At 44.9% G+C, this 24412-nt stretch overlaps 2 protein-coding genes across 4 annotated transcripts in view; one reads left to right on the top strand and one right to left on the bottom strand.

Annotated features, from left to right (window-relative positions):
* nbeal2 (neurobeachin-like 2) overlaps nucleotides 1-16489 on the bottom strand; it is a 42656-nt gene extending 26167 nt beyond the window's left edge. For 2 of the 3 annotated variants that reach the window (XM_084472327.1, XM_084472328.1), the window contains exons 1-14: nucleotides 16160-16489; nucleotides 8935-9023; nucleotides 8560-8721; nucleotides 8352-8433; nucleotides 7800-7912; nucleotides 7446-7528; nucleotides 6995-7080; nucleotides 6599-6896; nucleotides 6075-6181; nucleotides 5544-5624; nucleotides 3805-3888; nucleotides 3477-3575; nucleotides 1703-2352; nucleotides 1147-1279 (exon numbers count right to left, since the gene is read on the bottom strand). In XM_084472327.1, coding sequence (XP_084328453.1) covers nucleotides 1147-1279; nucleotides 1703-2352; nucleotides 3477-3575; nucleotides 3805-3888; nucleotides 5544-5624; nucleotides 6075-6181; nucleotides 6599-6896; nucleotides 6995-7080; nucleotides 7446-7528; nucleotides 7800-7912; nucleotides 8352-8433; nucleotides 8560-8721; nucleotides 8935-9023; nucleotides 16160-16210 — 2118 coding nt within the window. In that variant the 5' untranslated portion in view covers nucleotides 16211-16489. The remainder of the gene's footprint in view (nucleotides 1-1146; nucleotides 1280-1702; nucleotides 2353-3476; nucleotides 3576-3804; nucleotides 3889-5543; nucleotides 5625-6074; nucleotides 6182-6598; nucleotides 6897-6994; nucleotides 7081-7445; nucleotides 7529-7799; nucleotides 7913-8351; nucleotides 8434-8559; nucleotides 8722-8934; nucleotides 9024-16159) is intronic. The other variant, XM_084472329.1, reaches the window with a different exon arrangement.
* An 818-nt stretch (nucleotides 16490-17307) lies between these two features.
* Nucleotides 17308-23699, top strand: ccdc12 (coiled-coil domain containing 12; the record flags this gene model as incomplete). The annotated part of the gene is made up of 7 exons (XM_084472388.1): nucleotides 17308-17466; nucleotides 20274-20353; nucleotides 22477-22556; nucleotides 22691-22752; nucleotides 22837-22871; nucleotides 23047-23123; nucleotides 23373-23699. The coding sequence occupies 7 exons, from the start codon at nucleotides 17308-17310 to the stop codon at nucleotides 23450-23452; spliced, it is 573 nt and encodes a 190-aa protein (XP_084328514.1). The 3' UTR covers nucleotides 23453-23699.
* Nucleotides 23700-24412: the final 713 nt, after the last annotated feature.

The following is a 24412-nucleotide window of genomic DNA, read 5'->3' as shown; positions in this document are numbered from 1 at the left end:
ACGTGCCGTTTCTGTGTCTGTATCTTTAAATGCTAATGAGGAGGACAGAGGCGGGTCAAGGTGGAGGGTGGGGGCGGGGCCCTGAGCAGCTTGCGGCCACGGCACCATGCGCTAGTGTTTACAGTGGCTGTATCGCAATGGCTCGGATTCATAATATCATCTGGAGGCGCACACGACACTTCGGGTGCTACAGCGGGAGTCCTGGAGCTCTATATCTAAAAAATATAATATCATATATAGATATCTATATAATATATTATATATTATATAGATATCTATATAATATATAATATATCATATATTATCACGGCCAAAAGCTGTGTGCCCCGGCAGCAGGACTCAATCCCTTTCTCCTCCGTGTCGCGGTTCATGTACTTCAGGGAGTCAAAGTTCCTTTCCCCCAGTTCCTTCTCAACCATGGCTGAGATAACCCCCACTACGAGTCTCGTTGTGGAAACACCAGAGAGGTCATAGAACCTGACGCAGTCTGGTCTTTTCACCAAATGGGAGCTTTACGTAAGCTTGCGTTATTGCGATTATGTTGTGTTATTGTGTTATGCGCCATAACACCAACAGCAGAACGGTTATCCAAATAACAAAGAAGTGTACAACACTTGCGTTACAGTGTGTGTATTCAGACACACACATGTGGCGCTCGCACGGTCCTAGCTCATGGTCTCATTGGCGGGCCAAATTCTCTGGGCGGGCAAAGCAGAGAAAGGGGCGGTAACCTGGCTCCTTATGACGACATACGGGGCAAATTCCAAATCGGCCCGTCTGAGCTTTCATTTTCTTCAAAGGCGGAGCAGGATACCTAGTGCTCCTTTTACACCTAACGCCATTTCTAGCCACTGGGGGACCATAGGCAGGCTAGGGGAACTCATATTAATGTTAGAAAACCTCATGAAGTCACATTTCCATGCCATGGGACCTTTAAGAAATGAAGACAAAGGGAAACTTTAAGATACGTCTGATTTAATATCCTAACCTATGTATGTAAAATAATAACATACGTGTGACATCCTTATATATGGCTATTACAACCAAGCTAGGTGTCAGAGGACAAAATGAAAAGTTGTTTAAAATAGGAACTGTACAAACAAAAGGTGCTTCTGATGATCCTGTATTATCATGGTGTGACCGTACCCAGCAGGAGTCTGTTAGGGGGCTCTCTGGTAACGCCACGGCCATGTAGTCTTTCTTTGTACAAACGGCCACCACCAGAACGCCCTCCATGGTGAAGAAGGCCTCCAGCCCCGTCCCGCTGGCTGTGAAGAAACTGGACATGACAAACGGGTTATCATGACTCTTCACACACAGAACCAGAACCAGCTTTAATGGCCAAGTATGTTCACATACATGGAATTTGACTCGGTAGGTGTTTGCGATCTCAGACAGGTAGACATATACAATATAGACACTAAGCAAACAAATCTAAAATATACATATATATATATATACACATACATACATACATACATACATACATACATACATACATACATACACACACAGACAGACATATATATATATATACACATATATACACACACACACACAGACAGACATATATACATAATATTAAAGTACAGCCGTGAGGCAGCATACTATCATTTGGGACAAACAGACGATACAAGTGGTGAATACAGACAGGCCCGTCCTCCACCTCATCTAGCAGACGTGGTCCCTCTGCTCTGGGTACCTGTACAGCTGTTTCCGGCGCGGTCCTTTGCTCATGTGGCTCTGTGCCGCAGCGCCGGGCGGAGGGTTACTGGAGGAGGCGGCGGCGGCGTGACGCGGCGGGAACTCCACGTTGAGGCGCAGCCACGCGTGAAAGGCGAAGCCGCTGCCCGGCCAGCGGAGCACGGCGGGCACCATGATGCCCGCCATCGGGGGCGTGAGGTCGAAGTACTGCAGCGCGTCGCTGCAGCCCTCGCGCGCCGCCATGGCCGCCAGCACCCTGACCACGCGGCCGCAGTACGGGTGCGTCTCCGTGGGGCCGCCCTCCGGGTCGCGCTCCGGCCTCAGCAGCCGCAGCAGGCTCTTGAGCTCCTCGGGCCGCAGACACAGGGAGCCCAGGTCCTGCAGCAGCCCCAGCAGGGCGTCGGCACACTGCCGGTCCAGGCGCTGGGGCCGGGACAGCACGCCCAGCAGGGTGCCCACCATGCCGGCCTCCACGGCCACGGTGCGGCAGGACAGGGGGCCCCCGCACACGGCCGCCAGCCACTGGGCCACCAGCAGCTGGAGGTCGCGCTGGGCCTGGAGCTCGGGCAGCCACTGCAGCAGCAGCAGCAGGGGCTGGTCGTTGCTGATGCCCAGGAGGTGGGCGTGGGCGTGCTCGCCCTCCACGGCCTGGGAGAGAGACACGGAGACACGGACAGACGCAGAGAGGAGGGGAGAGAGACGGAGACAGAGAGGAGGGGAGAGAGACGGAGACAGAGAGGAGGGGAGAGAGACGCGGAGACACGGACAGACGCAGAGAGGAGGGGAGAGAGACAGACACAGAGAGGAGGGGAGAGAGACGCAGACAGACACAGAGAGGAGGGGAGAGAGACAGACACAGAGAGGAGGGGAGAGAGACGCAGACAGACACAGAGAGGAGGGGAGAGAGACAGACACAGAGAGGAGGGGAGAGAGACGCAGACAGACACAGAGAGGAGGGGAGAGAGACAGACACAGAGAGGAGGGGAGAGAGACGGAGACAGACACAGAGAGGAGGGGAGAGAGACGCGGACAGACACAGAGAGGAGGGGAGAGAGACACGGAGACACGGAGAGGAGGGGAGAGAGACAGACACAGAGAGGAGGGGAGAGAGACAGACACAGAGAGGAGGGGAGAGAGACAGACACAGAGAGGAGGGGAGAGAGACAGACACAGAGAGGAGGGGAGAGAGACGGACACAGAGAGGAGGGGAGAGAGACAGACACAGAGAGGAGGGGAGAGAGACACAGAGAGACACAGAGAGGAGGGGAGAGAGACACAGAGACACGGAGAGGAGGGGAGAGAGACACGGAGAGACACAGAGAGGAGGGGAGAGAGACAGACACAGAGAGGAGGGGAGAGAGACAGACACAGAGAGGAGGGGAGAGAGACAGACACAGAGAGGAGGGGAGAGAGACAGACACAGAGAGGAGGGGAGAGAGACAGACACAGAGAGGAGGGGAGAGAGACAGACACAGAGAGGAGGGGAGAGAGACACAGAGAGGAGGGGAGAGAGACAGACACAGAGAGGAGGGGAGAGAGATAGACACAGAGAGGAGGGGAGAGGGGCAGCAGGTGTGAGCCCAACCAGAGATGACAGGGTGAAGCAATACATGGTACTGGGTAATAGCCCACTGTGCGTTTGATTGGTGGGAAAAACTGAATTAACGTAATGCTTATTGGAGCAGGGCAGACTGTAAGGGGGAGCGGTCTGACTGTGCCCATGAGAAGACGGCTCCATCAGTAGCACTAATGAGGAGGCGTGTCCTAGTCACCATGTCCATCAGCTCCTGCAGCAGCCTCTTGGTGGGCTGACCTTGGCTCTTCAGCACGTCAAACAGCTGAGGGTAGCCGATGCGCTCCTTGAAGACCTCCTGAGGGTGGGGCGGGGAGAGAGGAGAGGAGACAGAAATAGGCTGCAGAAGAGCTGCTCTGCTGGGGATAAACACTTGACACACTTTCCCCCCCGTGATTCTCAACAAGAACGCGTATGGCCGACGTGTGCGTAACAGGGGCCTGATGTCGGCGTTTGGTGGGCCAGTGTGTAAGCACCTTCAGAGAGTAGAGATCAAGACTAATGTTTGACAGGACATGGACGCTTACCTTAGCGGAGGGAGAGTTACTCATTATGGCTGTGAGGACGCTTAAGGCATGGACCGTGATGCGGTCCGATCCTCTCTCCCAAACCTGCTCAGGGGGAGGGGAAGGGGGAGAGGGAGGGGAACATGCTGTAGAGACAAACTGCCACAACTGCTACATGATACTGTGATAAGGTGTGACAACCTGAACCACACAGACCAACGTTACCAACATTACATTAGCAGGACTGACCCGTACCAGATGGAGGCATCACAGATCACAGAAACGGAGAACAGAATTCTAACTGAGTTTCTATAAGCTTGTGAATACGAGTGAGGGTTTTCCAGCAGGATCTTTCCCCACAACATGAAGCAGCAGGGTGAAGCAGAGGACACACCAGCCACGTGGAAGGGTGCAGAGAAATAGAGACAGAACACAGAGACAGGTAGGGAAAGAGAGAGAGGGAGAGAGAGACCACAGAGACAGGTAGGGAAAGAGAGAGAGGGAGAGAGAGACCACAGAGACAGGTAGGAAAGAGAGAGAGGGAGAGAGAGAACACAGAGACAGGTAGGGAAAGAGAGAGAGGGAGAGAGAGAACACAGAGACAGGTAGGGAAAGAGAGAGAGGGAGAGAGAGACTGAGAGACAGAGAGACAGCGAGAGAGACAGAGAGACAGAGAGACAGAGAGACAGAGAGAGAGAGAGAGACAGAGAGACAGAGAGACAGTGTGAGAGAGACAGAGAGACAGAGAGTCAGTGGGAGAGAGAGACAGAGAGACAGCGAGAGAGAGACAGAGAGACAGAGAGACAGAGAGACAGAGAGAGAGAGAGAGAGAGAGACAGCGAGAGAGAGACAGAGAGACAGAGAGACAGAGAGAGAGCGTGAGTAAGTTAGAGAAAGAGGAAATACAGAAGTTCTGCACCAAACATCAGCCCAATAGAAACACAAAGCCATAATGAAAGACACCACACAAAGCTACACCCGAGTGGGCCAGCGACCTAAGAACACAGAGCCACCACCAGGCCCACCGACCGTACTGATTAGAACACGCTTCAGCCGCCCAACATGCACAGACAGCAGGCGCCCTCATGCAGGAACAACATGCCTTGTGGGCCTGCTGTTGACAACAGGAAACTTGACTTCTTATTGGAGAGTTGGATGTAAATCAACAGTGGCTAATTCTGGATGGATTAACGTAGATTAAAATGAATCTCCACATTTCAAGGTATGCGCATGCATCCCTCAGGAGTAGGATTCACGTCATAATAATAATAATAATAATGCTGCAAGGATGTAATAACTAATGTCTGATTCATGCTTTATACTCTTCTGCTCTGTAGTGGGAAGTAATGTACGAAAATGGGTTCTCACAGAGTGAGAAGTACAAAATTGATATATCCAATCTAATTTAAACCTTTCTGAGGGTGTAGCTCGATCTTTTTATATCCATTCGTACATTATATCTATCTTCATTAGACGTTTATATCCAGGGCCAATAGAGATGGTCAGGTGACAGACGCCAGCTATGCCCGCCCTATGTATCCATGTATCCACACGGTCGCTGTACGTGTCATGGTTTGCTGTTCTTGTGAGCGTGAATCGAGTGTATGACATCAGATTTCCTGCCCTGGGTTTCCTGTTGTACGACCTCTGAACAGTGTGTGACGGAAGGGGAGGGGGCGAAGGCCAAGTTTCCTGCTCACAGCGCAATACCGACACCATGGGAGGGGGGGGGGGGGGGGGGCAGCAGGGCGGGCCGGTACCTGATCCATTTCCACCTCTGTAAGCAAATGTGTGGCGAGGTCAGACACACGCTCACTTTCCGGCCTGCTACTCTGATAGAGCTACAGGACACACACACACACACACACACACACACACACACACACACACACACACACACACACACACACACACACACACACACACACACACACACACACACACACACACACACACACACACACACTTAGACAATTAGGTCACTTGTAGTGTGTGAGGGATTCAGAGCAGCCATTGTGCCGGTGCACTGCTTCTTATGCACATAAACGGCATCACACTTCAGCACGCTTGGGTCCTGTCCACATGACGCACTCTCCTACAGGGACCACGCACACACACACACACACACACAGCTCCCCCGGCCACGAGGAGGGCAGCGATAAGGAAAGGCACATAATTAGGAGTGAATGGTGGCCTGGAACATGGACAGGCTGACAGACAGGCTGACAGACCACAGGCTGTACAAAAATAACATTGTGTGTATGTGGGGGGGGGGGGGGGGGGGGTCTGACCTTGCTGTTCTGAACCAGCCTGAGGATGTGTTCGAAGCAGTTGTTGTTCAGGAAGACGGCCTGCAGCGCGGGCCGGTCCGAGCACTGCAGGACCTCCGGCACGGCCGCTGCAGCACACAGGATCACCATGAGACACCGGGGAGCTGCTATTGTCTAAGAGCGCACCCACACCAGGCCGTCTGCACCGCGCCCCGCTACGTCTGCCCCCTAAAGTCTAGATGGTTTGGCTGGTGGTAGCACGCCGTCCGCACTCCAGTACAGTTCAGCTCCGTGGCCTCAGTACACTTCAGAGAGGTGTGCTCAGGCCACGCTACTGATGCTAGTGAGCCGACAGGCGCACACGCACGGATACGCAACCGTATGTACAAGAGGCCACCGTACTCAGGCCCAGTTGAGGTTGCCTAGTGTGAGCACAGGCCAGCAGCAGGGGGGCAATCGTACTTGAGTACGGTACAGGGACACTTTGCCTAGTGTGAGTGAGCCCTTATATATATACATGCTCCCTGTGTGTATGAGGCCCGTACTCAGCATGTGGCTCTGGAGGGTGATCAGACTCTCCTCCCAGCTCGGCTCGTCCTGCTGGCCGCTGCCGGGCGCCCGGTTCCAGTTGAGCAACGTGAAGTAGCCCTCCAGGACGCTCCTGATCTCCACCTGCCGCTCTGCGGGGCTGCTGGAGTGCAGGATGTGGATCGCCACCGTCAGGCACTGCAGGGTCAGCCTCACCACCTGGGGGTCCTTGGGCTCAGCGGCGCGGCACCACGCCCGCAGCAGGCAGAACAGGTCCTCCACGGACTGAGGCGTTATGGAGAGCAGGCCGTTCCTCTGAAACGTCCACAGCATCCATATGTACCGTGAGTCCAACACAAACCAGCCCACGCCTATCACACGGACTCCTGAGGTCATACATTAGGGAGGCACACCTTCGCCCCGCATAGGACCGCCCCTCGGAGATGAACCAATTGGATTGTGAGGAACTCTGGAATCTTCTCGCTCTCCTGTAGGCTTTCTGTGGACATGTAGGAGTAAAAAAACAAACTGTGCTTTTAGTTCAAAATGGAATGGTGAACAGCAGCAATAGCACCTGCATCACTCATCATGTATGGGTGCAATAACTCCTGCTCTATCGCCAGGTATTAGATAATGAGCAGAAACATTCCTCAGCGTGTTCAGTGGGGTGGGGTAAACCTTGGACAGACTGAAACTTGCCATGGGAAAGATTTCCCAGATGGTTTGGCAAAGCTAAACAAGCTAATTAAACGGGCTGCTATAGTTCTAGCGGTTCATAGCGATGATAGAAACCTGATAATTAAAGGGTGGAGGAGGTGAGGGTGGAGGAGGTGAGGCGTGGAGGCGTGGGGGCGTGGGTCTCACCGTGGAACAGGGCGGGCAGCTCTTCAGGCAAGGCCAGAGGGCGGAACTTGAACTTGTTCCTCTCCAGCAGACTCACCTCCTCCCTGCAGAGAGAAAGCAGAAGTCACTGCACTACTGCTTACATTACCGAGTCAATGAATGTTGGCCCCTGACCCTGGAGGAGTGCCAATATGTTTGGCATGCGTATGTGTTGCGCACACTGGCATGCGCCGCGTGTGTGCATATGTGTGCACGCATGAGCCCAGGAGCGTCTCTTTTGGCGGGTGTGTTAGGGTGCAACTCCGCAACATTCCTCTCCCAGAGACATTCCTCCAGGCGATCTCCCCACCACGGGGCGGACCGGGCCACACGTACCCCGCCAGGCATCTCCTCCACAGCTGATAAGGATCGAAGAGGCCCTGGCAGAGCTGCAGCCCGTAATGCATCACCGCCCGCAGCGGCGCCTGCTCCCCCACACCCTTCTTCAGCTGACGGACACACACACACACACACACACACACACACACACACACACACACACACACACACACACACACACACACACACACACACACACACACACACACACACACACACTATCTCAGCAGAGGTCCACCTCATGGCTTAGGAGGCAGCCGGGACATTCCAAAAGACAATGAAGGAGAACTACACACCCACTTCTCTAGTCACTGTAAACTAGTTATTTGACTTGCTAAGTGTGTGTGTGTATGCGTATGTGTATGTGTATGTGTATGTCAGACTGTATATCATCAGTTTGTTTGAACATGCAGTAAATTATTTAAAATGTATGAAATATTGGGTGGCTTGGGAGATCCAGGCCATGTTATAAATCAAAAAGGAAGGGTTAGGATGTTATCTTCCCCCGTGTTTACAGTGTTGGCCGGTGTTAATACTGTTGGCCCTTACCTGGTTTAAACAGTAATTCAAAAGCTTGATAGTTTCAAAAACAAAGCCAGGTGTCTTTTCAGCGTCAATGTTTTCCATATTCCTGTAGAAGTGCAGGAATGCAACGGAAAACATTGGTTGGTGAGAAGCTGAAACAAAACTGAACGTCATCCTCGTTGTTTATGTTGATGATGACAATGAGGAAGATGAAGATGACCCCTAGCAATACCTGCAGACGATGATGAAGAACTTGATGAGCAGCAGTGGATGGGGGATGCTGCTGTCCTGCTCGGCTCCGGAGAGGTGCAGGGCGCTGTGCCACAGCTGGGTGCTGAGGAACACCAGGACCTCTCTGGGCAGCAAGGGCACCTCGGAGCTGCACTCCTCCAGCCTGGGAGGGAGAGGGGAGGCAAGAGGAGGGGAGGAGATGGGTTGTCAAGTGGGAGATGGCTTCAAACACTTGCTGCTGTTAATAATTTCAGTCAAAAATGGGTCAATAACTTGAGCTGATGTCAGGGTTCATCTAACAGATATTGTTTACTAGCAAAACGTTTGAGAAAGAGGTGGGAGTTGATTGTAACGTAGTGGATGTCAGCCCACTCACCTCCGGGGCTCCAGGGAATGCCCATCTATAAGCCTCTCGAAGGACGCCACAAACGCCTCCAGCCACTGTTGCAGAGAGCCCACATCTTTCTGCAGGAGGGCGAGAGAAGATATCAGATTCCTGAGTCCAAGAAGGGCTGATAATGGCAATGTTTGGTATGGAGTGGAAGAAAGGCCTCAGTCAAGTAACTTTTCACTTTACTTTTCTGCACAAAGGCTGGCATGGCAATTACCTCAGCACAGGTCGACCAAAACTGGCTCTACTACATCATCTTTTACGTTAAATGTTAAGCCGTAGCACAAACAAAGTTTGCTTTAAAATCAGATGCTTGTCTGTAAAGAGGATCTGTTGTTTCCATTTTTGGGTGCAGAGTTATCACCACACTTATCAGTGTCAAAATTGCAGCATATCCTGCCCCCTCTCCTCTAATAGAAGGCTCACACACTAGCACAAAAGCACTAGACTTACATATTTCAGTGCACCAGGGAAAAAGTTCAACTTCAAAGAGCGGATCTTATTCAAATTTCTCTCTGAGACAATTTTACCCAGACACGATGAAGAATAACCATCAAGGCATTGGATTGGGGTGCATCTTGCATTTCAAAACGTGTATCTGAATGATGTCAAGTTAAGAGTTTAAAGTTTAAAAAAGATTGATGACTGTTACCCAAGAGCCAGCAAATGTGATGAAGAACAAAGACAATGTGATTCATCCGAAGTGCACAAATGACAATTAGTATCACACTTCCCAAAAGCTACACAGCAACCACTTTGCAACTGGGCAGATGTTGCAGTCAAACAGAGCTAGTCACATAGAGCAACACCAATACCAAAATCACCAGCATTATTCAAGAAGTGTAAGTACTTGTCTAGTGTACATCACCAGCTGCTGTTCACTTGGAGATAAGTCCATGTTTCATTGTTTGAAGCAGAGCAGAGAGCCAGGGTCATTACAACCAGGTCATTGATGAGCGCTACGTACAAGCTCAGCACATCTCTTCAGCAATACAGCGTTTCCTGCAGCCAGAACAACGCATCTGACACAAGCTACAGACCAGGAAATGCAAAGTCCCTTAAACTGAAACTTATATCCTATACTTTAACCCATCCCCCTGAAACTCCTTCCCCTTCATGGCTCTGATACGAACTGGGACAGATGACAGGGAGGTTTCCATGACAACCCCCAACAGTCATGCTAAATAATGCATCTTTAAAAATACAACTATTTGGAATACAATATCATTCGAATTGAAAATGTACATTTACTCAAAATGGAATTAAATTATATTTAACTGCCAAGAAAAGTGCACACATACTAACTTGAAGAGTTTTGCTGCTGAGATAACACAAGTTAAATATAAAAAGTTATTCACAATGCATTTGGAATTGTACCAAATAACACTAGAATTGGGTAAGGTTATGCTTTGACTCAAATACTACACATGCATATCCAGAAGGACAAATAGTGTGAAATGTAGAATAGGAAATTGCTTCATTGTGTTGCTTCATGTTACCTTGGTGTGGACAAATCCATAGGGGAAGATGCAGAGCTAGAACACATTGGAACACGTCTCTTTTGCTTTGTTTCTTCATCATAAACGATGAGTGCGAGTTTGTAATAATGAGTATTATTTGACAATCAGTGCATATATAGGGTCAACAGAAAACAAATAATGTGAAAATGTCCAATTATCAGTGATAAGACACGTCTCTTGTTCATTTGGGAATGGTCTTGTTCTATACTATGATACGATATACGATGTACTACAATATGGTATACTACGATACGGTATACTACGATATAGTATACTATGATATACTACGATACAATATACTACGATACGGTATACTACGATATACTACGATACAATATACTACAATACGATATACTACGATATACTACGATACAATATACTACGATACGGTATACTACGATATAGTATACTACGATACGGTATACTACGATACAGTATACTACGATACAGTATACTACGATATAGTATACTATGATATACTACGATACGGTATTCTACGATACGGTATACTACGATACGATATACTACAATACGTATACTACGATATACTACAATACGGTATACTACGATATACTACAATACGATATACTACGATACGGTATACTACGATATACTACAATACGATATACTACGATACGGTATACTACGATATACTACAATACGATATACTACGATACGATATACTACGATATGGTATACTATGATACAATATACTACAATACGATATACTACGATACGGTATACTATGATATACTACGATACGATATACTACGATATGGTATACTATGATACAATATACTACAATACGATATACTACGATAGGGTATACTACGATACGATATACTGATATGATATACTACGATACGGTATACTACGATATACTACGATACGGTATACTACGATACAGTATACTACGATACGGTATACTTCGATATGATATACTACGATATGATATACTACGATATGATATACTATGATACGGTATACTACGATAGGGTATACTTCGATATGGTATACGGTATACTAAGATACGGTATACTATGATACGGTATACTACGATAGGGTATACTTCGATATGGTATACTATGATACGGTATACTACGATAGGGTATACTTCGATATGGTATACGGTATACTAAGATACGGTATACTATGATACGGTATACTACGATAGGGTATACTTCGATATGGTATACTATGAGCTATAAAAAGGTGACCCTGACCCTTCTCTTTCCCCAACACATCCTTGCCTAGTATAAATACAGCTGACTGAAGGTTTTAAAATCAGCTTCTCACTAGGATAATACACAAAATCATAATTGGATTATTTAAAAAACAAAAACAAAACAGGTCACACAAATGTAAATGTGTTGTTTCTTTTCTAGTTTAGTAATCCCTACTCTCTCCAGACGTGATGAGCCGTGCAGCTGTGCTGTTCTCTACTGCTTGGCATTCTGCTTCACTCCAGCTTCCTGTCCCAGTGAACACAAAGAGCACTTTCAGCTTCCTGGTTGGCCGCTCTGTTGGTAGACAGGGCCATCGGGGCGATGTGAAATCGCTCTGTTCACTGTTTGTGTATTTCAAATAATCAACATTTTGAATTTCTGCAGCAGAAGAACCAGGACTAATATTGCATGAGTTCAGTTTAGAAGCATGTGTCATGATGGTAGCACAAAGGATTACATAGCAAAGGCCATGCTGTAGAAGGAGGTTTCACATCTGCGTTGATCACGTGGCAGTGCAGTTGTCCCTATGTCCATCTTTGTACTATAAGCCTCAATTACAGCAATTGTCAGCATCTTACTACATAATAATAGCAGCCCTTACTGTGGCCGGGTGACACTCCCTACCCTTCATTAACTGGAATTGTACTTAATTGTCTGGTTGTTTTATTCTTTTTATATTCATTTATTTGACTTCACTCATGCTCCACAGGCAACAGAGACAGTAGTTTGAGTTTGGGTTATGTGGAGGGGCTGGTGGACATTCATGTTATTCTGGCCCCTTTGCCTTGGTGGATACAGTACTGATGATAAACCGTTTCTGGAATTACCTACAACACAACAGGTCTGCCAGTAGAAATACAGATGGACATGTTTTCACAATAGCACTGTCATTCTACAGAAAACATTTACTTCCATCACTGGCTGCTTTATGAAACCTTGAGGCAATGGTAGTGAAACAGGTTCTCTTCTCATGTAGGTCCATTCACCTTGTGGAAACCGTGACAGGGTGAGGCAGTGAGTGAATTATCCCTGATGTTAGGTGCTACTGGAAATGTCTGTACCTGACTGTAAGGCAAACATTTGTTTAGCGTAGATGTAGGAATATTAGCCACAGCTACCATGTCTATCCTTTCTTTATGGATCACAATATTTGTTAATAGTATCTACTGGAGGAAAACATGGTCAATGAATTGCTTTGGCAAATATTGTAATTCGGTTCAATGTCATGTGAACTGAATATCCCATGAAAGCTATGTTGTATAGATAAAGCTGTCTAAGGCCTTGCCTGAAAATAATGTGCTTGAGGCTGGTGTTGGCCTTACTGTGTCTACTATTTTCAGCACTAGTTTCACACTCGACTGCAAAATATCACAACTCAGCTCAGTGTGTACAAGATTGTTACATGGATTTCCATATTAAGTCATTCTTTCTATATTATGATGTGGCGTCAAATATGTTCTCATTCTTAGCCTTCAATGTGTTTGTGAGAAAATAGACTCATCCAAGAATCATGAAAAGGGTGTGTGATTTCTTACACAATCAGGGGAAGCAGAGCTCCTTTATCAGTGTCAAGCCTGTGCAAGTTCGGTTGCAAAATATCAGAACGATTGCAAGATACAGCATCAACTGGAAGACAAAAAAATCTATGAAATGAGGTCCAATTTCATATCGATGCTGTCATCTACTCTCTGATGTAGGATACCCTATGTACTATCTGATGTAGGCTACCCTATGTACTCTCTGATGTAGGCTACCCTATGTACTATCTGATGTAGGCTATCTACCCTATGTACTCTCTGATGTAGGATACCCTATGTACTATCTGATGTAGGCTACCCTATGTACTCTCTGATGTAGGATACCCTATGTACTATCTGATGTAGGCTATCTACCCTATGTACTCTCTGATGTAGGCTACCCTATGTACTCTCTGATGTAGGCTACCCTATGTACTATCTGATGTAGGCTATCTACCCTATGTACTCTCTGATGTAGGATACCCTATGTACTATCTGATGTAGGCTACCCTATGTACTCTCTGATGTAGGATACCCTATGTACTATCTGATGTAGGCTATCTACCCTATGTACTCTCTGATGTAGGATACCCTATGTACTATCTGATGTAGGCTATCTACCCTATGTACTATCTGATGTAGGCTATCTACCCTATGTACTCGCTGATGTAGGATACCCTATGTACTATCTGATGTAGGCTACCCTATGTACTCTCTGATGTAGGATACCCTATGTACTATCTGATGTAGGCCACCCTATGTACTATCTGATGTAGGCCACCCTATGTACTCTCTGATGTAGGATACCCTATGTACTATCTGATGTAGGCTACCCTATGTACTCTCTGATGTAGGATACCCTATGTACTATCTGATGTAGGCTATCTACCCTATGTACTATCTGATGTAGGCCACCCTATGTACTATCTGATGTAGGCCACCCTATGTACTATCTGATGTAGGCCACCCCATGCTGTGTAGTAGGCATATACAATAACTTGCAGACCCATCAGTATTGGAAGCTATGTGAATGAAAAGATTATGAATACATAATAACATAATAACACAAATGAATCACTAGTGCACAGTGTGATAGTCAAAGTGAGAGAGCCTATGAGACGCAAAATGACATATTAGCAGTATCATGGAGGAGGTCTTGCAGGTCGCGCCTTTAGTCTCAGATGTGTTTGTTTATGACTCAAAACAAGATGCCTGTTCCAGACCGTCACTACGAAGGGATTATTGAGAGCAAAACGTAACAACGGCGTGTGGTTATTATTTACCCATTCAGGCTTATTTGGGTTCATTGATTTGCAGCAAAGGAAGAGTAAATGTTTGTATGACTAACCTGAAGGCCTGTGATGACTGTACAGCACTCTGTAGTAGAAGATGGGTCCACATCAAGACTAATAATGTTGGTACTAAATGTGAAATGGATATAATGCACTACATCGATAGTACTTCATTTTGTACCCTAGATCACATTAAGTAAAAATAAATATATTTCTTCTTGCCAAAATGGCATAATTACTGCATAATGATTCGGTTTATTTTATTCATGTTTGAAAAAAGGTAACTACAAAAATAAATGTATCTTCAATACAAAATATAAAAGCCTGTATACCCTGTATAGTGAGTAATCTCTCGCTGCCCCTGTCACAATATTTAGGGCAAGCCCATGTTGCAGTTGATGGATGAGGAGAAAAACAAATGTTTTTATAGACAACTTCTTAAAGCCCAATGGGCGAGGAGGTTCACCTCGCCCATCTGATGCACCACATGTACACACCCGCAGTGGAACAATGCAAACTGCTTGACAGCTTCTTTAAAGGTTTTGCAATTATTCCACACCCAACAAAACAGATGGGCCTTTTGTTTTAAAGTTAGAGATTCGGGAGAACAGGTTCATGAAGACCTTTTTAGATGTGTGCCACTGAGGTAAAGAAGATCAAAATGGCAAAACCCCATAACCTGTTGCAACAGAACAAATAACTTCATAGGCAGAGCACACCGAGCAATTTCCTTTGACCCAAGGGCTTGGAAGCATATTGCGACCTCGAAAAATATGCTTATTTATTTATCATTCTGTGACTTGGAACTCGGCCCATCTTTTCTCTCATCATTAGATTTGGAGTTAACAACTCTGACACCCACAGGCACGTATAATCACTTATGATCAGCTTTCGTCTTCGATCAGACTGAAAAATTACGTATCTTCAGCTTACGTTTTGTCGTTATAAAGAGGACTTTGTATCTTTGACAAAAGCCCGATCGGAAAACCCCGGGTACTATCAACATGAATGATGAGACCCCGAATGTCTGGGTCCCAGACGGCTACAAGCATTGTCGAGTACAACTAAGCAGGCTACATAGTTTAAAAATACATAAATAACTCCCAAAAATACTAACGACAATGGTCTTTACACATGACTATATATGACAAAAGTATAAATATCGACTGGTGGGAGCAGGCGATATGTTTAAAGAAGGGAATCTCCTATCCAGGAAGTAGTGGCAGTATTAGTAACAACCTGTCCTTCAGGTAACGTGAGCCTGCTGCAGACAGACAGACAGGCAGACAGACAGACCCCATGCTGCTCCTGGGGTCTGTCTGTCTGTCTGTCTGTCCCCCGAAGCAGCATGGGGACTGTGTCTGTCTGCTGGTCAGCCTGCAGACAGACAGACAGACCACAGGCGCAGCACCGGGATACTTCCAATCCTTTAACATACACAGCGCCTGCTCTTGCATAATTACTTTAAAGCATGTGCCTTCATCGATAGAGAATGTTGATTTATTTGGAGAGTTCCTGACTTAAGTAGGCTACACTGACACAACGATGATGGTTTGTGTACAAACAAAGCATACATCGTATCTCTCCTAACTTCAGGATAACAAGCCCAGCGCCACAACAGGTGTCACCGTCAGCTCTTCCGCACTGTTACTCACATTCGTGTGGTACAACATCCATAGCTCGTATAGCCGATCATTGGATGCCATTCTTCTTCCCTTCTTTCTCTTTAGAAAACCATTAAACTTTTACGCGTGTCCGGGTAGTAGACGGAGGAGAAGTCGGCTCCAAAAAATAGGACGCAACATGTTTTGGAAAATTCCAATACAATTTAAAGTGCATTTTCGATGAAGCCTGAAGTCGTACAGTAAATATAAAAAAGACACATCACGATCGGTTCGATTAATTAAATCGTGTTAAAAACAAATTGATGGTAAAAAAAAAGAAAAGAAAAAGACGTCTTAACAGCCATGTCCGCATTCGCCTCGAGCCTCCTGGAGCTGAGGAGAGGAGGAAGCGACAGACGCGCTTCAGACACGCTCTACAACATGTTGAGAAGCACGGTGGACCGACAGCAGCCCGGGGAGGGAACTGCACATTTACAGGTAGGCTCGTATTCTTAAAGACACACACACACACACACACACACACACACACACACACACACACACACACACACACACACACACACACACACACACACACACACACACACACACACACACACACACACGTACACACGTACACGCACACGCACACAGTGCGGTGGATAGAGAGACATGTTACAAGACGCATTCTGTCTGAAAGCTGTTTTGTTATGGTAAGTAAGTAAGTAACAATGTGTCAATGTATATTGACACATAATATACAATATATAATGTATATTATATAGTGTATCCGAATGTGTTGTAATGTCTTCATTTTAATCCACTCTCCTTTGATCGTTGATTCAAAACGGGCTCAATATGACAAAAGGCTATAGGTCTATATGCTATATTTAAATGTACATTACAATCAATACATCTTGATACTATTATAAATTCAGATGTACATAATGCATTGCACATGGTATGCACCTATAACTTAAATTATTAATAACTTTAATTGATGAAAAAGTAAACGCGCCAAAGGTAAATAAAACATCCAAAATCGTACAAAAACAGGATAAATAATCAATATGAATTAACGGAATTTTAATTTGTGATTTTTTTATTCCTTGCAGATTAACAGCCACTCGCTGTTAAGGACAGGACAACCAATCGATGTGTTCGACACTCGCTGATCAGTCCGACAGGACAACCAATCGATGTGTTCGACACTCGCTGATCAGTCCGACAGGACAACCAATCGATGCCTGCGAGGACAGATCACGTTAAACAACATGGAGCAGAGCGTCGGGTCGCTGCAAGAGCAGGCTTTGAAAAGAAAGGAGCGGTTAAAAGCATTAAAGAGCAGAAAACTTCAGGTAAACTATTGGTATTATAGTCCTGTGTAACATAATGGGAAGAAAGCCCTGATTTGGTCAACTAATGGATGTTTACCAGCTCACATTTACTCCGGCTAGCTAGCTTCTAGCTAGCTTCTACCCTGGCACGTTTGTTATTAACTCGCACTATGCTGGCGCTTGTTTCAAGGTTGTTAAATCCATCTATCTATCTATCTATCTATCTATCTATCTATCTAACCAACCATTGGCATATATAATTAACATACTAATATGTATTGGATGCCTTTGTGTGCCTTTGTCATTTTTATATTCTCCTACATGAATTTTGATTATTGTGATATAATTTTGAACTCTGTACCTGTGAGTATTCTGAGACATTGCTAAGCGATTTCTGAGATATTGTTGTTATTGGAGAGAGCTTCCTGTTGATATTCAGTAGGACTTTTGAATTATGTGTTTCAGAATATGTTGGACCTAGGCTTACTTCTCAAATGGTTACTGTTCATTTCCATAGCTCTTGGACTTCAAGAGAGCCTCTTGCTCTGTTCAGGGACCAACATGATTCTTACTAGGCCATGTTTGAATGTTGTGTCAAACATAATCATCTTGGCCTGGCTGTAGTGTTGAAAAAGTGTTTGTTGACATTCCTACAGCATGAAATGGTATTCCGGATGCACTATACTATTTCGGAAGTCAGCCTGTCACCGCAATTGTTTTTTGCAGGTGAACAGGAAGCCTCTTCACGACAGTGGAAGCTGGAAGGAGCTTCTCACTTAATGTTCTTACCTTACCTTACCTTTTTTATTTTTGCTTACTTTATATATATATATATATATATATGGTTTATATGGATTAAATTGTGCACACAAATGATGATCCAATATGGATCACGTGTCTGTGCAATATTAAGATTCAGTTTTTAAAATCTGATTTGTATCTATTATTTGTGTGGTTTAATGTATTTAACTTTGGGGTTCAGGTCCGTTGGTAGACCCCATTGTTTTTTTAATAACATAGCCAGACACAAAGGAACATGGTTAGTACAAATCGACTATTGGCAAATACAGGACTGCATGGCCGCCTTATGTACGTCGATTTATTTAGTCAACTAGCGGAGTATTCCGGGAGCAAAGAATCTCGATACTAGTATGCATGTGTCTGCTCTGTAAAGGAGGTAGGACATTTCAGTGGAATGTCAAAATGTAGTTTGTTAACTAACACTTAATTACCAAACATTTGATGTTCAGATTTTGGCAGAATTATTTTGTAAATCACTGAAAAATCATAACAATGTATACACAACATGACATAATTTCTGGGAAAGTAAGTTATTCCGAACTATTACAATACTTTTCAGAACTTTCATTTGGAATGATTTTCTAGTTATTTTGTTTGTGAATATATTAACCGCTATCACACATTGCCAATCACACCCATATATTCTGGTTTGTTCCTAAGCTAAATCTATTCTGGAGAGAGGTGTTTTATGGCCTAAAAGAGGAGGTTCCACTAGACACCACTGTGGCACCATTTGGAGAAGTACCTGACGGACTGGATGGTAGGGCTTAGGGATGGGAAAAATAATCGATTTTTTGATGAATCGCGATTCTGGCTAGAACGATTTCGGAAACATATTTAATAAAAAGATATATATATAATTTTTTTTAAATAAAATTTGTTCGCCTGCTGCAGTGCGCTACAGAAAACTCCTTTCTGCCTGCGGGTTCTCTGCGCAGAGAACCGATTTTATCTAATATAAAATATTAGATAATGTAATTCATCTGTTGATTGTCTTTAATGATCATCACACAAGTAGGAAGTGATTAGCAAACTCTGAGTAGCAAACTCGGATGTATATATATATTTTTGAAAATCCTGCATGGAAATGTTCATAAAAAAATTTGTTGAATCGAGATGCATCGATAATCATTTTATAATCGAATCGTTGACCTCTGAATCGGAATCAAATCGAATTGTGAGGTGCCAAGAGCTTCCCACCCCCAGTAGGGCTAGGAATAAATATAATGTAAATCAGTCGTGTATAGCCATAACCTAAGGGCTTGAACCAGACCCTACACATGGATCCAAAAAGTATGCAACCTTTTATCAGATGGAGCCAATTATAATTCATTGGCTTCACAAATCTATCTAATCTTATGAAACGACAGAGCCCTGTCATGGATACATTAATGATCGATTAGAGATTTATTATCTCGTGGTCTCGGCCCTACTGTCTTAACTCTTTTACATTACACACACATCACATACCTTCCTCCCCAGAATAAAGAGAACGGCTGTATTTTTGTATTTGCTACGATAGCTTGGAGCAGAACATTGCTATTGTTTTTGTTAAATTTTCTTAATAATTTACTATAATATGAATAAAGGTTACCGCTGAAAAATAAATTATTTGTATAAAAGTGTATATATTGTACTGTAGTTGAAGACCAAATTCACATTCAGTTAAAAATGTATATATATATAAAAAAAGTACCTCCTGAATAGCAATGGCAAGTTGTGAATGTAAATTAGGTATTTGACTCTCAAATAATCCCAAAGGTTTGTTTTCTGTTTATACGCATGCAAATGCTAGGCTGGTCTTTGTAACCCAAGGCTGTTGGAGAGCCACTGCACCTTAAGTGCTATTGCATTGTCAGGCCCACTGCCTCATATTTATGTATTCATGATTGTGATTAATTCCTACAGAATGGAGGCAATGGTCTTTAATGCAAAAAAAGTCACTTGCTGTCATATGATGAATTCTTATCTTGCGTGTACACGATGCACACACAGTGTTGAATGACTGTGTGACCATGGACTTGCAGGGCCGTGACGATGAGGAAGGAGAACCTGAGAGGAAGAGGGCCCTGGCAGAGGAGGCAGAAGAGGCCGAGGAGAAGCACAGGTGAAGGACCTTTCTCACTTTATTAATTAAATGGACTGAGGTACACGCACGCAAGGAGACGAGGAAGGCTTTTGTTACAAAAGCTTTTTGTTAAAAAAGGAACTCAAGGTGGTTGCATGTGTATATTGAAGTACAGTTTATTCTCCTATCCAACGGGACACTTGTATGTTGTCAAAGTATAACGTCCTAGTGTTCATGTAACTACTGGAATAGCCTGCAGTTTACGTGACTGTAGTCCGGAAAGGAGCAGCCTGCTCCTCGGTCCTGCAGGAGCCCTTTCCATTGTTTACACGTGGATGACATTTCCACTGTGGGACACGCCTCTGTAGAACAGGAAGCTGCACCGCCTTCCCACGAGTCCACTGTCCAAACGTCTTTAATCATGGATGCTAAGACAATGCCAGCATGCAATGGAAATATTGAGCGTTGCTTGCTGCAATAAGGGGGCCAGAGCGTGACATTAATTGAGTTCATTCCTACTACAATGCTTGAATCAACTCCAGAGCACACTGATAACTAGGGGGGTTGAGTGTGAAGCATGCCCCACTCTTTCAAGAGCATTTGGTAATGTTTTTAGTTCCTTCTTGATATCACACGTTTGATTACTTTTAAAGTCACCTTTTTTAAAGAATGAATGAATTGGCAATAACCATAGCTGCTTTCACACATACGCTTAAGTCCTGATGGGCCGTATGTGTGAACAACATATCCTGACATTGGTATCATGAAAATCTCCTGAAAAAATACTACCCCTGAGGTAATATTTTCTTCGTAGGAAACGTCTTACCTTATATGTAAATGAGGAGTAGAAAGTCTGTATTTCTCACACCACTTGAGTGGGCGTGTTGATGACGCTTGTCTGCATCTGCATACCATTGAGTGGCGCCCTAAACTATAATCAGCCTGTTGCCTGCTGAATGGTTAAAGAATATTTAAACGTTGGCATTGCTTTTCAGAGTCATTCGTGGTGAACGCTAAAAGATAGATCTTCTCTTAACCCTTAAAGTACACATCATACAACAAATTACAATAAATTACAATACATGAGTTCACAGCTGCACGTGTATATAGAAAATGTTTTTATAATTATTTATCTGAACAGTATAGGGTCCTGGCCTTCCACTCCCTGTTTTCTCATATGCAAATGATATTTTTCTCAGATTTTCCTAACTAGTCGATGCAAATGACAGTCAGTATCATTTTCAAGTCATCAACCGTTAAGAGTATAATACAAATTTTATTGAACAAACCTCCCAATGATAACAGCATGCGGTCAAAAAGACGTGTCAGCCCACAGCAACATGTAAAAGTATAATTATGAAATGTGTCAGTGAGTTGATGTATAAGCATTTAAAAGTACTATACCACTCAGAATGTTGTTAATATGTGGAGTTTACAGGGTGCATCGAATATACAGTCCTGTGTGTGTAACATACAGAAGGGCAGGTCTGTTTATGGCAGAGAGCCTGAAGGGGCTGATGAAATGGACCAAGGTGGGGCCCCCCTGGGTTGGAGGCAGAACACCGCTGGCCTTCAGCATGATGATGCCCATACAAGGCCTGGTATGGGTCTGTCAAGTGTTGGTGTGATGGATGCGTCAGGAACATACCATCTTCATCTTGTTTTTGGTGTTTTGCTTGGCTCCCCACACGGACGCTCCTATTGTATTTTAGTGAGAGCCTGCAGGCTTTGAGATGAGTGTGTACAGTCCTGAGTGTGTACAGCCCTGCAGGATATCCCCCTGCATGGAGTCCTGCTGAGAGCTGAGGAACCACAGGGGGGCGCTCCTGGCCAGTTGGCTCCACTCCTTCCAACTGCCATGGGAGGAGCCACGTTCTATAGTGAAGAGGCATTGAAACACATATTCGAATAAAGACAATTACTCAATAGAATATGTGGCCTACCGCTACTGATTTAGCTCTTTTTTAATACATTTGGCAGCACTGCCACCTACTGGACTGTTTTATATGTCCACAGGAGATGTTTAATATCATAATGGAGCCAAGTAGGATATACATAGTACAAGTACTGCTATAGGGCTGTAGTTGCTATGTATTCATAGTCCTGCCCCCACTAGTTGTCATTACCTCATGGATCCGGTCTTTCTTTCTGCACCACCACAGGGAGATCAAGTTGAGGAACTACACCCCAGAGGATGAAGAACTGAAAGACAGACAGGTCCCCAAAGCCAAGCCTGCGTCAGGTGAGCACCTCCTTCCCCCAGAGCTGGGTGCAAACACCAGTACAGCAGGCGGACCTGGTGGCTTTGTGTCATGGGACTTTTGGTGCAGTTTTGTCGACTTTGTATTAAAATAACATAAACCAAATGTTTTTCAGTGGAAGATAAAGTAAAAGAGCAACTCGAGGCCGCTAACCCAGAGCCCATCATCGAAGAAGTGGTAGGTACTCTCTGGTGAAGCCCATCTTCTTTGATTCAGGTTCATTAGTTTGTTACTCATTGCTGCTCTTTGGTGTTCATACAGGATTTGGCCAACCTGGCCCCGAGGAAACCTGACTGGTGAGAGCGCCTGACTGGTCTGACCTTTGAACATGGCTCTGATTGTATTCTAGGATGTATTTATACTTTCTTGTATATATTTCCTGTGCATCACAATATGTATTCGCTACACCTCTTTTATAGCGACTCAATTTACAACTCTAGGATCAGCAAAATAACACGTCCTGTTTCCCAGGGATCTGAAGAGAGATGTGGCGAAGAAGCTGGAGAAGCTGGAGCGGAGAACACAGAGGGCCATCGCAGAGCTCATCAGTGAGTACCTTCTGCCTCTTGTCGTAGGATATGACCTCAGACCTGTCTGGGGGCGCGAGTAAACCCACACTGGGCCTGAAGCTGTCTGATAATATTGATAAATCTCCCATGTCTGCCGTCATCCATTTTCCGCTGGCTTTCCTAATTGTCGACCGTGCTCACAGCAGAACGCATGCTTAGCTGCAGCAGTCGGACCTGCTGCCCATCTGGCGAGGAAGGACTGGTACTGACAGCGAGTGTGTTTCACAGGGGACCGCCTTCGAGGCAGCGAGGAGGAGCTGGCGGACGCCGTCGGCGCAGTATGCGTGACAGAAGGAGACTCGGACTGACCTGGACTCATGACAGCTAGTGCCACAGCAGAGACCCGGCCCCCATACAGCCACGTTCACCTTGTGTTAGGGCCTCACTGTGGTCACTGGAACAACCCTTTTCTACGTCCTATTGTCCTCTAGAAATGTCATGACCATGTGTGGTTGTTGATGAAGATGGTCCAGTGTTTGCAGGATGTTGAACTAGCACGCATACCCTTGGTTTGTAAACAGTCAATGTGATCAACTAAATGTTTTATATTTTCCAGTGAAGTCTGAATTTTTTTATTGACTGAGAATGTAATTTCTTAAATTCTTGACTTTTTATTTTGGATTTATTCAGAAAATCTTCTTGACTTCCTTACATATTAAGTGGCTCCTCCAACTCCGCAGTAGTTGAAGGAACACATCTTACTCCCTACTCAAATGAATTGAGTGACTTTGCTATAGCTGATATGTTGATACTTATAACAGATAAAAACAAACATGTTTTGGTATGATTATCGCTAGTGCGTCAGTAAGCACCTATGTTGCAAAAAACATCACGTTAATATTTCACCATAAAGTGCAATCAATGTCTACTCTGAACTACATCGCTCATCCATAAAATAAGATATTGCACCAATAGTTATAGAAGATACAGCATTATCACGTCTCTATATATTCTACTCCTTTCAAAAAGTTAACTTAACAGAGGTCACATTAAGTATTTGCCCTTCAAGACCTAAAATGACACCGTACATAGAAGGAAGGGTCAATGAAGTATATTCCATACTTCAGTTGATGGAAAACCAGATTCCCCCTACGCACTTCTACTCTAAAACATAGCGGTATAAGTTAAGCTCACAAACACACACACAAGATGTGTTTGACATGGTACTAAATGTTAGTATAGTGGTGTCTGATGGTGTTTAACGAGTCCAGGCTGAGGTTTGCCCAGGGGTATGGGCCAAATCCACTGATCTATTATGATCTCCAACA

Source organism: Micromesistius poutassou (assembly GCF_964030765.1).
Source record: "Micromesistius poutassou genome assembly, chromosome: 8".
NCBI classification, from domain to species: domain Eukaryota; kingdom Metazoa; phylum Chordata; class Actinopteri; order Gadiformes; family Gadidae; genus Micromesistius; species Micromesistius poutassou.
This window is presented reverse-complemented; position numbering and strand designations above follow the sequence as displayed.